The sequence below is a fragment of the Poeciliopsis prolifica genome, unplaced genomic scaffold (assembly GCF_027474105.1).
Source record: "Poeciliopsis prolifica strain line A6 unplaced genomic scaffold, Auburn_PproV2 SCAFFOLD029, whole genome shotgun sequence".
Taxonomy (NCBI): Eukaryota; Metazoa; Chordata; class Actinopteri; order Cyprinodontiformes; family Poeciliidae; genus Poeciliopsis; species Poeciliopsis prolifica.
The window spans coordinates 3,806,564-3,823,303 of record NW_026562404.1 but is presented as its reverse complement, the minus strand read 5'-3'; the positions used below and the strand labels follow the sequence as shown (position 1 = coordinate 3,823,303).

Below are 16,740 nucleotides of genomic sequence, written 5' to 3'. Positions count from 1 at the left end.
ATCGATCAGCAGAGCTCTGCTGAGCAGCCATTCACTTACGTCAGGTGTGCAGCATCAGTGAACGCCTAAAACATGCAGGACAGTGAGCCCTCAGGGTTTTAATTACTGTAGTGCTACTTTATTTTAAGTTTTTCTAGCCATTTGTGACAAAATACAATTTTTTTTTTTTTTTTTTCAAAACATACCTGTATGTTTTATTATCTTCTGAGAGACACTCGTCTCATTTCTGATCAGAAACGTCTAGGTTAAATGAAAATAATAATTTTGAGCTTAGCATTAAATGCCCCAACAACCTGTTATCAACCCAGCTGGGCAGAGGCATCAAATATGGCAAATTATATCCTGGTGGACCAATAAAGCCAAAAGCGTCCTCCAGCTAGCAGCAACACAGACAAAATTTGACTGAGAAAAGGAAAAAAAAAAAAAAAACTTATCATCAAAGCCCCTTTGTGAAAGTTTAGACTGTTTTAAACCTGCTTATGTAATTCAGCTCACGAATACAAACATTTTACATTTGGGTTGTTTTGGACGGCTGAGTCAGCTAAAACAGCGAGTCCATCTGACTCGTTAGACTTTCACAGATTTAGGGAACATGTTCACTTTTCTACAAACTTAAAGCGATGTGGCCTCTTTCTATTGCAAATAAAAAACCTCACGTCAAGACAAATTTTAAGCATACCCCTTTAAAACAGATCCACTAAGGTTTGAACAATGACCTTGAAGAAAATGCACGGATGAGACTCCACTGTTTGACCTGTATTAAGAAATGCTTCAATGTGAACTGCTGACCTTCACATTGACCTCCACCTTTTATCCAGACAAAACATTTTATTCGACTTTAAAAGACCCTGCACAACACTTCTTCAGTAAATCACACTCCAAGACGTATCGAACGACTTCAGTAGAAGCAACATAAATATTTAAGGTAGTACATGTAATAGGAATGTGATCAACTGGAGGAGAGCTGTGCGGTTTGTTTTAAACGTTGACATTACCAATTGACTTTCCCTTTTCTTTCCGTCTTGAAATTGGGGATGGGGGATGATGCTCAGCTACAACACTTGAAAATCTAAATTTTAACCTGCAACATGCTTTGTCAACAGAAACAGGGAGGAAAGTTGTCGTAACACCACCACCAGTGCAGACCGATGACGTCAAATATAGCAGCGTAGAGATGAACATTTTTAGGACATTTTAAAATAAATTGAACTAACTTTGTTTCAAATCAGTAGTTAAACTGTAATGGTGGTGTTATCATATAAAATCATTCAATGTCCAACATTTGTTTTGCTTATAACTGGATAGGTAACCATGTAAACCCATAAATGAACCAAACGATAAAATGACCTAAAGGCTCATGTAACTGGATTTGAACAGATTGAATTTCTCCCCCGATATTCAACCTCAGAAGGCTGATAGTACAGCGGCTTTGTGATTGTGATCGGGTACAACACCCACTGAAATGTACTTAAAAAAAAGACCTCTTAGTTGTATAGAAGGGCACCATTTGTCCGTTTAGTGGGTTATATGGCAACATTCAAACACTGGAGAAGCACACTACTGTACCCCAGGATGCAGAACACACAGCATGCAATAATTACTGACAGCAGATTTTTTTTTCTTCTAATTGCCGCTTCATTGTAGTGTACGGTCACTTTTTTATGATGCGCCACGAACCACGATCATGACCAGATAGTCCTCTTTGCTTTTTGCCAGAGCTTTGGCAGGCGAATCTAAGAACTGCTGGGAGAAATCACAGGGGGGGAAAGCATGAAGGACCCCTGCGTTGTCTTTATCCCGGCTGCCCCCCACGGGCAGGCTGATGACTCCGGCTGCTTGTTTTTGGTTGAGGTAGGACACCAGGTTGCGGAGCGGCCGCTGGGTCGAAGCCGCGGAGTCCGAGAGCGACTCCTCCGTGGCTCCAGGAACGGCCAGCAGGATGGCGTAGCCGCCGGGACCTGCCACCTTGATGCGGCGGGACACTTCGTCGAGCTTGGGTTGGTCCAGGCGGAGACGCTGCGTGATCTTCAGCTCGCTCACCTGCCTCCCTGTCGCGCTGTCCATCAGCAGGTCGCTGGCCACGCTGTGGTCGCCCTCCAGCAGGTGCATGTTGGCTGGGAAGTTGCTGTTTTTCAGGAGCAGCATGCCTTGCCAAGCTAGACCGAGTTTGGCGCCGTCCACCTTGGACGGCAGACCTCCCTTGGAGCTGCTTTCAGAGCGTTCTCTCTTGGCCGGCCCTTTGCCACCGTCAACTGCTTTACGCTTGCGTTCTCCAGCTGCTGCCCCCGCAATACCTGATGGTCCTTTATCAGACAGAACCTGGCTCTTGAGCCGCCGTTCTGTCCCAACCCGCTCGAGGCTGTTTTGGCGTTCTCTCACTGGAGAGGCTCTCTCACTTCGCATGGGGCGCTCTGAATCACTGAAGCGCCCCCCCTCTCTGCTGCTGCCACCGGGACTCCCCTCTGGGGAGGCTCGTCTACGTCTTACTGTTCTCTCAGTGCTGTCCGGGGAGAGGTCCAGATGGCGTCCCTCCTCCACTGCACGGCGCTTGCGTATAGGTTCTCGTCCCTGCAGCTCTCGTTCCAGAGACCACGGCTCCCTTGTACGCCGCTCCAAATGTTCCAGAGGCTCAAAAGGCGAGGCCCGCACCCGTTCCCGGATGGCGGGATTGGGCCAGTCGGCTCCAGGGAAGAGCTCTCTGTCCCTGAAATGAAGTGGTGGAGGAGTCCTGTCTCTGACCCGAAGAGGTTCGGGCGTGGCACGGTGAACGAATGACTCGGCCACCATGTCAAATGGCGCTATGGGGAGAGGCTGCAGGAACTGCTGCGGGTAGCGATGCTCAGAGTCTGCAAAGTCCACCCTGAGCCGTCTCTCTGGTCCTCCCAAGGGAAACCCCCTCATGTGTGTCCAAGCTGCTTGTGCAGCATCTAAACTTTCATACTGAATGTAAGCCCAAGTGTCCCCTTTTCTATAGGCAATGGTCCTTATTGTCCCAAAGCGATCAAACTCTCTGGCCAGGGCAGTTACAGGTACCCAGGGTCCAAGTCCCCCCACCCACAAGCGTGTGGTGGGCATGGGTTTGCCATAACCTATCTTTATGGGGTTGCGACCCACGATTTTGCCAGACATACTAAGCTTGGCACGGTGAGCCATGTCCAGGTTCTCAAATTTCAGAAATCCATAGGTGCTAGTTAGTCCTCTGGTGGGTCTCTTTATGTCCACCTCGGTGATGACCCCAAACCTGTCAAAAGCCCTCCTCAGGTCCGCCTCCGTGACAGAAATGTCCAGGTTTCCCAGAAACAACGTCCTGTTGGCTCTTTGGTCGTCTTCGGGAGATATAAAATCCTCTTCTCTGAACGCCGCCCGCTCTGCAATGAAAGCGGGACGCGCCCTGGCTTCAAACAGAGCAAACTCTCGGTCCCGCTCCAGATCCCTGGGCAGGGGCGGCGGCGGGGGCGGGGGCAGCTGTCCCAGAGCCAGCTGCTGCAGCCTGTAGTCTCTGTATCCAAGCCCAGTGGGCGACAGGGGTCTCTGCAGATGTCTGTGACTCTGAGCCGCCACGTACAAGTCCCTCTCGACCGGGGATCGGCTCCGTCTCCGGTTAACGTAGACCGCCTCGATCTTCAGCGGCCGGTCGTAGAGCACCAGCCGGCCCCTGGCGTGCTTCGCGGCTCGGGCGTCCTCCGGCTTCCTGAAGTTCACAAACGCGATCCGTCCGTCGCTGCTGCGGCTCATCTTGACGCTCACGTCGCCGAACTTTTTGAATTCGTGAAACAGTCCGTCCTCTATGTCCTCGTCGCTCAGCTGGGAGCCGAGGTCGCTGATTTTCAGTGTTTTGTACTCACTCTCCGCGCTGGGCGGCTGGAGCCGCTGCTCCGCTCGCGAAGAGACGCCCCTCGGCGAGGCTAAGTCCAGCGTGAGGCTCAGGCTGTGGTTTTTACCCGCAGCGGACTGACAGCTGTGGTTATTTCCCGTCCGGCCGTGGCCGTCGAAGTCTCTCTCTCTTTTGTCGCCGAGTAGACTCCGTCTCGTCGAGCCGCCGTCGCCTTTTGTCGAGGTGTTCCCATTATTACTCCCGCTGGAAACGGACAGAGCCCCCATTTTCTTGCTGGTCGGATGACATCCTCCCCTGTCTCGAATATCTTCCAAGGCCCGGGACCGTTTTTTAATCGGCGACCGCTCTTTGCCTTTCATTTCAGTCCGGGCGGAGTCGAGCCTTCCGGTTCGTGGCCTTTTCTTAGCACGACTTCTGCACTGCAGGTGCAGAAATGAGCCGAAACGGTAAACGGATTTAATCAGAGACCCTGCGGCAAAACAACAACAGTCGCCATTTTGTTAAGATTAGCCTAAGGTCCCGCCCCCTCCGCTCTGATTGGCTGGAAAGTGGGCAGAAACCTTTGAAATGCCTGTCAATCATTAACGGAGCCCTTATAAATAAAGCCGTGTCCACCGCGGCTGCATTTTGAAAACAAATAAAGATGTTTTCAAAATGCAGAAGATTGTAAAAAAACAAACTCCGGTCTGTAATTTAGCTCCTTTTTTTTCAGTTTAATCGCAGTGTGATAATGTGATGTGTCACACGATTCACGGACAACGACGTTTTGGGACGTTAACATTTCGAAAAGTTAATTTATTTTAGCGGTTAAATTATGTAACTAAAAGCAATTAAGTCAGTGTTTCTCAATCCCACTTGCATATTTAAGGCGTTTCCCTTCGACCACACGCCTGATTTGAATAAGTGGGTGATTAACATGTTTCTGCAGGACTTGATGTCTGCAGAGGAGGTCAGACAGTCATTTGCTCTGCAATAGAGACGCATCTAAAATATGCAGGACAGGAATAATGGAGACACTCTGGATTAAGTAGATTAATTTCAGACAGGAGCAAAGTCGGCCCAAAGTACAGTATTTTAGAGCTGAGCAGCAGAGTCTGTGAATTTTCTCAAGGTTGTGCTTGTGACCTTGCTTTGTTGCTTTTGGCAGTGCATCAAAAATAATTAAAATAATGTTTAAATTCTCAACTGAAAATAATAACTGTAACGTGCAACAACCTTTCAATAAATCACACTCCAAGACGATTATTACATTTTTTATGTAATTGTAACAACATATGATGTATAATTTAATGAAAAATTGAAATGCTTGTTTTGAACTATAGATGATCAAATGCAGTCTGATTTCCCCTCTAGATTGTGTCATTAAGCAGCTTTTCAAAAACCATCCATGCAACAACAGTCAACAAATCTCAGTACTTTTACGTCTTCACTTTGCTGAGCTTATATTGAAATTCTTCTGCACCCAACATGACTGCAAGAGCAAATAAGTAAGTCAAAGACGTAACTTAATGGTCATGATTAAATTATAGTTTTTGCCAAAAACAATTTCTTTCAACCGCTATCAATTTTTTGAATTGCGCAATTTGACCGACTAGCAATTTAAGAAACTGGTTTTTAGCTACTTGTTTACTTTAAATGCATGTCTCAAATGCACAATTTTCAAATAATATTTTGGAGGAGTTGTCATTCCTCCAAAACGTTGCGTACACACACGTCTACAAAAGAAAATTTGACTTTTGACTTTATAGTTATCCAGTATCAGACAATGAAACTCTCTCTGCCCAAAAAATATTACTGGATTCTCATTGCTTGCATTTATTATTGTTTGAACGAAAGGAACCTAAATATATAACATTAAAATATAGAAAATATTCTCAATAAGTGTTTAAAAGGAGTCTCTTTTCTGTTTATGCAATACATGATATAAAGTGATCCAGATGCAGTCAAGCAAAATATTCTGTCATAGTCAGTTTAGTTTTTTGTTGGATTAACTGTTGAATGTGAAAGATGTTCACAGTCAACATCTAAAAGCAAATTGCAAACAATATGAAATACAACAAAGCAGAAAAATCCTCCTTCAAGCCTGATGAAACCTTCTTTGTTTCTGTTTTAGTCCTGTAGTCCATTGCTGCACTTTGTGATGCAGATGTTAAGACTTTGTCAAAATTATAGAATTTATAGGCACATTTCATTGATGGATAGTTGAATTATTCTCAACTTGATCTGATGCCACTTGGTGGCAGCATTTAAGCAATATTTTTGAAGACTTCTATCATTTTTATCAGGAAATCAATCATCCTAAGCACCACCACAATCTTTATTCATAGACAAAAACTTCTGTTATGAATATTTCTTCTCCCTACATTTTTAATAAAATTAATTAAGACATCTGTGACTACATCCAATTTACATCTGAAATAACAAAGTTAAAAAATGTGATCAATGCCTATTTACAGCAGTCTTCAAATGAATGGCACCCTTTGTAGAGTAAAAGTTTTTTATTGATTTTTTATTTTTTTTGATCTTATACAGTTACTGAATATTTAATGTTGCCACATTAATTTGCAATGCAGCTGCTGATGATTTAATCAGCCTCATTTCACCAATAAAACAGGAGTTCACCTACACATTTTCACAAGGTCGTAGCACAGAGGCATTTTGACAAACCCTCGTCTTTTAACAATTTCTCCAAATCATCCCGCCATCGGTTCTCTAATATTTTCTCTTGTCTTCAGATCAACCAGCAGATTTTGAAATTGTTGCGTATTTTGAATCCCTATCCTGTTGATTCAGCCAATATTTACGTAGCAATTACATTTTTGTTTTAAGTGTTATTTTATATTGAAGAATCATTGATGCTCAAAGAAGGATTTTTGGAGGACCCGCAGCATCACACCTCTCACATCGTACTTAATGGCCAGGAGGTGCTTTTTCACATGTTCACTATTTGTTTCATGTCAGATCTAGTTGGAGTTTCTGTTGCGGTAAAACTTGAGGTTAATCACATCTGACTAAAGTACACAGTTCCAGTTAACATCCCAGTAGAGTTTGTCAAACCCGACATGTTTATCTGTGCCATGGTAGAACACAAAAAGCTTTTTATTCTTGGCGTCATTCCCAGGCAACAATTTGGTATGTAAATAGTGTGTGAGTGTTGTTATGGTAACCTGAGGACCAAAACGATGCAACGCTTTGCTGTAGCTTTCCAACATGAAGCTTGGTGGATTGTTTTACTTTGAGTAAACTTGCATCTTTCTGCCAGTAGGTATAAGGGCAAGTTAAGGAGAGTAAGTATTTTAGAAAAAAACGTAACATGTAAAAACAAAACTAGATAATACTATATTTCAATAAGAATTTTAGAGGTTTCAAAAACTGTGTACATTTTTTACTCTGATCAGCTGGATAAAACCAAGAGCAACCAAATACTTTCAAAAGTCAGAATTAATCTCAGAGTGAAGCTAAATGTGATATATTTGTAACTTTGAGATGATTATTTTACATCTCAAGTAGAATAATCAGTGCGGATACCAACTACTAATCTGGCACTACACAAATCTGATCTTTATGAAATTGTGACAAGAATAAAATTACTGAAAGAAAGCGATGAGGACACAAGACTAAAATAAAACTTCTGTCTTGAAAACCAACACTGCACACCACTCTGAACACATTGCTCCATGGTGATGGCAGCATCATGCTGTGGGGTCACGTTTCGTGAACAAAGACGTTAAAGATGAGCAGAGTTAATTAGATACTGAATGGAGATAAATAAATTGAAATATAAGAAAAAAAACCTGCTGGCGTAAACTAAAGACTTGTGATTGGGACGAAAGTCCAACTTCCAGTAGCACAATGACTCTAAAGCCACCACAAATAAAACCCCCATGTTAGAATGGTCTAGTCAAAGCCCACACTCAAATCCTCTTGAGAATCTGAGACTAATGTTCAATCTGACTGAGCTTCTGCTGTTATTCAAATAAGAATGAGAAAAACATTCAGTGTTTAGCTGTGGAAAGCTGGTAAAGGTAGACTTTACTGCACAATGCTGGTCAAGTTCTCAATAAAAATAGAGAACATCACTCCAGTTCTAAAGTTCTTACACCGGTTCCCTGTGTTCAGATAACAGACTTTAAAATTATAATTATAGACTTGTTGTTACAGGAACCCTCCAGACCAATCAGGTCTTCTGCTTCTCGCCTCCTCTGCTTTCCCAGAACCAGAACCAAACACAGAGAAGCAGAATTCAGTTTATGTGCTCCTATACTCTGCAACAAACTTCCTATAAATCAAGGTTGAGACCCATTTTTTTGTTTTTGAGTTGCTTTTGACTAAAATTAACTGCAACATCATTCATTTTTCTCTGTATTCTAACTTTTCATCAATTTCCTTTAACTTTACATTCCAGTGTTAAGTTTGTTTGTTTGATGTTTTGTTGTTATTGTGTGAAGCACTTTTGTCTTGTTGCTAAAATGTAGAATACCAATAAACTTGCCTCCTTACCTTTGCAGTAAAATCTGGTTCTTCAGAGTGTTGACTCAGAGGGGTGAATACATATTCACGTCACGTTTAAGACGTCACTCTGTAAAAGATCCTGACAGCCGTGTGTCCTTTTTCACAATTAAGTGTGACTTTGTGTTTGTCTGTCATATCAAATACCAATAGCATCCAATGAAGTTTTTAGTTGTCACATGACAAAATGTGAAAAAGTTGAAAGAGCATAAAAATATTGTAAGAATTTCAATTTCATCCTGCCTTGTAGCTGTTATTCATTACGTTTCAGTAATTTTTTACTAATCCTAAAGACCGCCAAGACAATTTTGTTAAGAGATTAACCATAATATATAAATCCATTCCACAAAGACATTTGGTTGTAATTTTATTTTTGCTGTATTTCAGCGAGTTACACAGTGACTATTCTCCTAAATTCTAGGTATTAAAAATAAACCAAAGACACTAAAATTATGACTTTTCATTTTTCTATTCTGAGCAGAAATATAAAATGTTCCCGTTGCTCAAAACTATATGGAATAAAAAAAAAAAAATCATCATTCTGTATTTCCTCATCTCTCCAAAAGACGGCCTCCTCTGTGGTTCCTTCTCTTCTTACCTTCTCCACTTATCCTGGGACACAGTCGCAGAGCCCCATGTCACTGCGTCGTCTCCCAGAGCCTGGCCAGAATTCGAGGCTGTGGGTGTGGAAAGTGTTTCTGACGGCTTTGTGCATTCTTCAATTGGAACCACATGTTACAGAGCCTGAACGAGACCTGGCACAGGGAGCGAAGGAATATCATTTAATCTACCCTGAGTGTTCTAGGGGAAAGAATAAACCCAGTATTCCTCTTAGCCATCTCCATTCCTGCAGTGAAATATATATTTTTTTTTCCTTCCACAGTTCAGCTTGTACTCTCAGTCCTCAAATAGACTGAAATGTTTGTACATTTGACACAAATATGTCGGTGTTTAGCAATTTAAGCAAGATGTGATGGTACGATCAGGACGGGTCAGGAGGGACGTGGGTTAGAGCTGCAGCTGACTGACTCATCTGTTAAGTGGTAAAAGATACAAGGGACAAATTAAATATATGAATATTTTGGTAATTATTTTCCATCATTCATTAAATATTAGTGAAATAGAGGTAAACATTAGTCTGAAGCTGAGCTAATTATGCTAAATGGTTGATAATCTGACACAGTCTACCCACCTCTCGGAGAAAAACTGGGTTATAAATTGACACTCTCTTTCTCTCACTTTATTTTTTTAGAAAACCTGATTTTATAATCTTTCTTAGCAGCATAGTCTTGCCTTCGACTGTCTGCTGCTGAACAGCGTCACCGTCAAGCAGGAACGAACTATTTCATGGTCTGGTAGTGGCGACCTAAACTTTTTACTGCCAGAAACAATCTGGCAGTATTGCCAGAATAATCATGATTATTCAATATGAATAATTTTGAAATTGACAAGGCCCCATTTATGTTTTTTTAATTTCTATGAGCAAAAAATAAATAAATAAATTGTGGAGGGCCCCCTGTCGGTCAGGGGCCCTTACAATTGTCATCACTTTCCCCCCCCTGTACAGCCCCTGGGTATGATGCAATCCTATGTTTATTTAGCAGTAAAGTGAAATGTTTAGGGCAGAGAACAAAAAAGGAGATCCTGAAATGCAAAATATGTCACATGAGACAACCTGTTTTTCCTCTGAAAGAAATGAAAAAAAAAAAAACAAAGAAGCAGGAGAAACATGCGCCAAATTAAACTTTCTCCATGAAACTATAACTCAGATTGCCACAATTAGTTGTGTTAAAAATAAGACAAATAGCTGTGTAAGTGCATGAGAAGCCATGAGTGAAAATTCATTACCAATACTGACATGTAGTCACTGCCTTTTGTTTTGCTCTAATAAACTAAGTCGCAGTGTGCACACCATTAATAACTATTTGCAGCGCAGAAATCCTCGTGTTTATGGTAAATGCTTCTGAAAAGTATTTCTGTGTCACAACCACATTTCTCCCAAACAAAAGTCAAACCAATTCCAGCTGATTCGGTTTTTGTCTCATCTTAAACCTAAAATTGCATCCAGGAAGAAAGCACATGTAAATGGAGGACTTTATTTCTGATCATCACAGATTAATATGATACTTACAGTTTTTTACATGCTTAAATAACTTCTTCTTCTTCTTTTATCCCATCCCTGCAACAACAAACTGGAACTGGTGACAAAGCAGGCATCGATGTTTCCAAATCTCCATCACTTTTCCAATGGTGTTCTGTAAAAACGGCAGGAGCGAAACATGCGGGCGGTGTGTGTTTCTGCGGCTGTGTGTGCTTTGGCTCAGTCAGTGTGTTAAGGGGATCACTGGTGGTCATGTGGGCCAGGAGATGATACTGCCCGGCTCTTTGGCTTTCATTCGCAGCGCCACCAAACCCGTTGGTTTGTAGTCACCCTCCGGCCCCTCGATGGCGGGCGGACCGAGGCCTCCCGGGAAGCTATGAAGGGAGTAGAGGCCGTTGATGCCGTGGTGGTGAGGCGGGTGGTGGTGGTGCGGGTGGCTGGGGGAGGCAGGCATGCTCATGAAGCCCTGCAAGTTGCTGTGGGGGTGAGGATACGGACTCATGCAGGACGATGGAATGGAGTCGGCTCCCAGGACGCAGGCCGCACCTGAACTGCCCCCTGCAGCTGAAGCAGTGCCTGGCCACAGGTTGCCCTGCATCTGGATGATGACAGATTTAGGATGGGAAACTTGATGGAAAGAAAACATGTAATTCTTCCATATGGAGTGAAGTGCTTTGAATGCATGATTGGAAACAAGTCAGATTTATTGTGGAGTAACTTGTCGGATTTGGAGTAACCCACCTGATAAGCATCGTGACGAGGGAGAAGAGAAATATCGTAAGAAGCAGCAAAGTGGTTCCGGACATCCTGGATTTTCCCATAGCGTTCCCGTTTCCTCCATTTGGCTCGACGGTTTTGGAACCACACCTTTGAATCAAAGAGAAAAATAAAGTGCTTTCCAGAAATATCCGTGCTGCTTGAGCACAAACTTGGATTTTATGTAGTTTTCATGAGACAAATCAGCACAATTAAAATCCCGGAAGTGGATTTTTATTTTATTAAAAAGTTCAAAAGAAGAACTAAGCTTTCCATGTTTTGTCCAAAATTCCATGTTGGATTGACATCTGGACACATCTTTCCTGTCCAAGATGAAGAAAATCCTCCAAGTTGCATGATGAGGCCATCCCCATGTTTCATTATTGATTTGTGATCTACACAGCATTCATTTCCCAGGTGACAAAGGAATTTGTAATTTTACATTTAACTTTATTTATCTTCCTCTGAACTCTGACAAGCTTCCCTTTATGCACCAAAAGAAAAAAGCTTTCCAACAGCATGATGGTGCCTCCACCATGTTTCACAAAGTGGATTCTGTTGATGTTCTGCTACACATTGCTCTTTGCACATGGGCCAAAAGGTTCATTTCTAATCTGATCAAAGTTTCTTCATCCACATGTTTGATGTGTCTGTGTAACCTGCAATTAGTCAAGGACTTTTATTTTTGCGGTTCCACTTCCTGTGTTGCCCCAAACTCTGCGAGCTTATTTATTTTGTTCTGAAACATGTTGATGCTGAGGAAAGGAAGGCAAAATAAAAGTGATCAGAATGTAGCTACACTTAATTTTGATATTGCGCAATATATTTATTTATTTATTATTTTTTTCTTTCTCTCACTCTGCTTGAGTATTTGATAATTTATTTCATTTTTCTTGAATGATACTTTTTGTTTTACTTTATTTGAATTATGGTTAATTTAACCTGATTATTGAAATGTTTATGTGTACTTATTAGGAATCTAGCTATGCATTTGCTTTTAACATGCATAAATTAAATGCCTAAATTTTATAATTATTTCCTTTGTACTATGTTTGTACATAATTGTTGTTTTTTGATAAAAACACTTGATGAGTTTTCTGACCTTTCAGGTCAGGTTTTTTTTCCTGACGGATCAGATCTTCAGATCCTGACTGGATCTGAAGATGGCGAGCTCGAAAAAAAAAAAAAGGACTATGGACTTTATGATTTTGGGAATTAATTTATTCTGAGTCAATTATCTTGTGTCTCATTGTAATTGTCTGTTTTTATACAATTCACTTAATATATGTGCACCGAACCCAAAAGTTTCCTGTTTTTCACTCACACTTCAGTCTCCTTAAAAGATCACTCTTTTGATGCTGCTTTTGTAGCCTCAGTTAGCTGCCTCGCCCATAAGTGCTACATCTGCATTTCTTGTGGGAAACTGCAAATCAGTTTTATTTTGGATTTTTCAGCAACAACGTTTTCTTACTAGACACACAAATTGTTGCTCAATCTGCAGATTTTCCCAGCTGAGCTCCAGATATATGCAGTTCTTCCAAAGGTACTACGGACCTTGAGGATGACGAAATGATTTATTCAGACTGGTCAGTTTAGGTGGACAGTCATTGTTGATCAAACATTGGCCTAATTTAAAAATTAGCCAGCTTGCAGAGGCATTGAAAAAAAGACTGAATTTCATTAGAGAATAAATTTGGTTAAATAAATACTTGCTATGCTTCTCAAAATATTATTTACCAGTAAAAAATTAAGCCATGCCAAAAAAAAAAAACATTATACTTTATGATTGTAGCATGTCAAAATGTGAAAAATATTTAAGGCACTTCTGAAGGCAGTGACTGTAATATCAAAAGAAGTTAGTCAAAACCACTCAATCTTTAGGATGCATAATTGTAATTCCTATTAAATTCTTAACACAAGGTTTAAGATGTGACGCACACACCTGGACCCTGGCCTCGGTGAGCTCCGTCCTCAGAGCCAGCTGCTCTCGGGCGTACACATCGGGGTAGTGTGTCTTCTGAAACACTTTCTCCAGCTCCTCCAGCTGAAAGGTGCTGAAGGTGGTCCGGTTGCGCCGCTTCTTGCTTTTCCCCGATAAGTCTATGGAGTCGGCGATGGAGTCGCCCTGCAGGCCGCCGCTCTGCTCCTTCAGCTTGCCGCAGCAGTCTGGGCCGATCCCAGGATAGACCACGGCTTTCAGAGCGCCTTTCTCCCTGACTGAGGAGCACACAGAGGAAAAGCCGAGTTCTCTTTCAGGATTGAACTGGGTTTGTGTTTGGGTGCCACGCTTACTTTAATAAAACTTTTGAAAGATTTTGACTCAAGTTGGACTGTAGCTCAATGTTCAAGTGTTTAGTTTGCCCTTCTGAACATTTTGAAGTCAAGATCAATCTTAAAAATTGAAAGATTATTTTAACTACCATAACCAAATTAAAGTTTACTTTACAGACATGTGGAGCAAAAAGTTTATCGGTGACCTTGAGGGACCTTTACACTGCAAGGCTCAATGTTATGACAGATGAAAACAACATAAAGTTAAACAACATTTAGTGTTGTTGTCACTAACTGTTTGTAAGGCTCCTCTTAATGATTCTGAAATGTAATAATTTGTCTATTAATCTTTTAATTGAGAAATGTGTTTACTCTTATTTATGATGGCCTTAAACTGTTTCTTTTTTGTCATGAATGTTTTGTAAACTTTGAGTCTGAGAATGTTTTTTAACTAATATACTAAATACAACAATTTTCAATCTACTCCGAAATATTTTTTTCTAGCTGTTTCACCTTGATCTGGTTTTAACCTTCAAGTTACCATTGGAACTTAGAAGTTTTTAAGTACATCTTTCTTATAAACTCCTTAAAAAGTTGACACCAATAAGTCAAAAATAATTTAGAGCAGCTTCTTCATATGGTTTAAATGAGAGCTAGTGATGTTTGCTTGTTTCTCACTTTGGTTTACGAATTCAAACGGCCAAAATAATCAGTCTGAGACTCCCGAGGAAAACTAGAAACACAAGCAACGCTAATTCTGATTTAATTTGATCAGAGCAGACAAACTATATTTAGCTGGTAAACAGGCAGCTGGCTTGAATTCAATTAAAGAGCAACATCACAGCTGAAAGTGAGCACTGAAAAGGACGTGTGAATGTTACAGGAAAAACAGAAACATAACTTTGCTTTACATACACGTAAATATTCCTGTTGAAGAACTTTTGGATTCATGAAGTGTTTTTTCCCTCCTCGTTGGGTCATGTAGGAAATGTGAAGGCTTAATTTTGCTTCCTGTTGTCAGAGCAAGAACAGGGTAGCTCCCCTCCTGCAGTGTTTGGATGTTGTTGTCTGTTTTCATTACGTTTAGCCCTTCAGTCCAGAAGAGAACTACTCCATCTATTTGCAACCACCCACCCACTGGGGGCATGCTGACTCCCCCACTTTGCTTTTCTCCGAATATAATGTAAGGCCTAACGCAAAATGCTGCAGACTGCAACATTAATTTCCTCATGTCCATTAGATCCAACCTTACGCCACAAACTGAAAATGTTCTCAGCCGCAAACGTGGGCCGCAGGGCATTGAGCAGCTTTTAGCCTGTCAAGAAGTCACATCCGCTCGGCCTCCGTGGGTGAAACTGAAGATCCATATCACATGCAGCGTACAACGCAGAGGGAGTATCTCCAAGAGCAAAAGCAAGGCGTATCGCGCTGTTAGCAGGAGGACGTGACGGGATCCATCAGGACTGAGCTCCAGATATATGCAGATATATATATGAAGAAGTCAGATATATATATGAAGAAGTCAACCTCTTCATAGCTGATCGGACTTTTTGGGCCAAGTTCTTGCAACTTTTAAAGTAACTGAAGGAACTTTTCATATTTAAAATAAATCTTATATAAAGACCTGGAGGTTTTGGGTATATTTTTTTAACACAAAATCAATTGATTTTACATATTTTGTTTAGTTGTTATCATTAAGCGTAACTACATTTTATTACATTTAAATGTGTTAAAGTGGAATAAGATCAAAACGTTTATTTCTCATTAAAACACTAAGTATAAATTCTAAAATAAACTAAATTACTTGGGTCGCTTTTATTTAAAAAAAAATAATGTTAATAAAAATTTAAAAAAAAGAATCCAGTTGACAATAATCTAGACAGGCAAATGCAAACATAAAAAAAGTAATAATAATTTGTCCTAAAGTAAAATAAAAATAAAATACCATTAAAGTAAACAAATAATTTAAAAATATATGAAAACAAATATTTTTAAATCTTATTGTTTTTGATTGAGGTGACATGAGCTGAGCCAGAGCAGCAGTTACACCGGAGATAATATATAATCTATATATATGGATTTAACAGAAATATTAAATTTCAGTCTCAGTGCACTGATCATCACCTGAAATATTATAGAAATCTCTGTTTTTGTCTTGAGCATGAGTACAACCTTTGTTGTATTATTCCGGATTCAGATTTTGCAAAGTTTTCATCAACAATTTCCTCGACTGCTTTGCAGAACTCATCGGAACTAATAAACAAAGCGGAAATGAAACAATTACACAAGCTTCGATTGAACAAAAAGCTTTTAACAGGCCATTTTGATGCAGCGGAGAACAATTCTGTGACCAGTTTTATCTTTCTTTTTATTTTTTTTTGAACAGAAAAATTGTGAAAAAGACGCTGATTAATCGGAAGCGGCAAATTATTGAACCATAAACCTGCATGTTGGTTCGTTTACGCGCATGAATCAAACAACATCAAACAAAATTATTAGTTGCAAGAGAGACAGAAACATGACTTTTAATTTTTGATCCGATATTTGTAAATGTTTTCCGCTCGCCATCCTCTCCACATCCAACTACATTTCGGTGTGATACTTCAACGCGTCCGGAGAAAATGTAATCAAATAACTGTGCAATCACCTCCCTCACTGTATAATTATTACGCTTATGTTTGCTTTTAACTCACCGTCTGAGCCGCTTTCATAAAACGCCGCTTTGTCGCTTATCATCGCTTTGTGGTCCGGGCTCAAACTGTCCAGAAACTTGCCGTGTTTGGGAGGAGACGCGGCCGCAGAGCTGTGCGTAAAGTCCGCAGCGTCTCCAAATCTGCCCATGGAGGCGGCTGCGTACAGGTCCCCGCGCAGGCCGAGACGGTGAGGAAGCGACGCCACAGCAGGATGGGGAGCGGGATGATGGGAGGGTTTCTGCAGCTCGTCGCAGGGCAGAAAGGAGCCGGAGCCGGAACCACTGCCTCCGCCGCGCTCGAGTCCCGGAGAGTTGGCCGGTGTCCTCCCGCCGCTCTGGGCGGAGAAAGGCAAACAGCTCTCCGTCTCCATGGTTCTCGTCCAGTAGGCAGTTGAGACAACAGCGACTGGGCGCTGGCGGCCTGGGCACAGTGAGGGATTTTCACGTTTTTTTTTTTCTTCTCTCTCTTCTGTGTTCAAGTCAAGTGGGTGGGATTAAACAGATCAGAAACAAAGACCCGTTAAACGTCCACTGAAGGGCTGATGTGTGAGATGGGTTTGTGCGCGTGTCGAGTGT

The 16,740-nt window shown here is 41.3% G+C and overlaps 2 protein-coding genes across 2 annotated transcripts; both read right to left on the bottom strand.

The window, feature by feature from the left end:
- Positions 1–1,488: 1,488 nt before the first annotated feature.
- rbm15 (RNA binding motif protein 15) lies at positions 1,489–4,431 on the bottom strand. The gene has a single exon (XM_055049430.1). It carries the CDS (start codon positions 4,192–4,194, stop codon positions 1,660–1,662), a length of 2,535 nt encoding a protein of 844 aa, XP_054905405.1. The 5' UTR covers positions 4,195–4,431; the 3' UTR covers positions 1,489–1,659.
- A 6,020-nt stretch (positions 4,432–10,451) lies between these two features.
- On the bottom strand, positions 10,452–16,537 carry alx3 (ALX homeobox 3). The gene is made up of 4 exons (XM_055049441.1): positions 16,166–16,537; positions 13,144–13,418; positions 11,187–11,312; positions 10,452–11,043 (listed from the first exon to the last, which is right to left on the bottom strand). The coding sequence occupies exons 1-4, from the start codon at positions 16,533–16,535 to the stop codon at positions 10,696–10,698; spliced, it is 1,119 nt and encodes a 372-aa protein (XP_054905416.1). The 5' UTR covers positions 16,536–16,537; the 3' UTR covers positions 10,452–10,695.
- Positions 16,538–16,740: the final 203 nt, after the last annotated feature.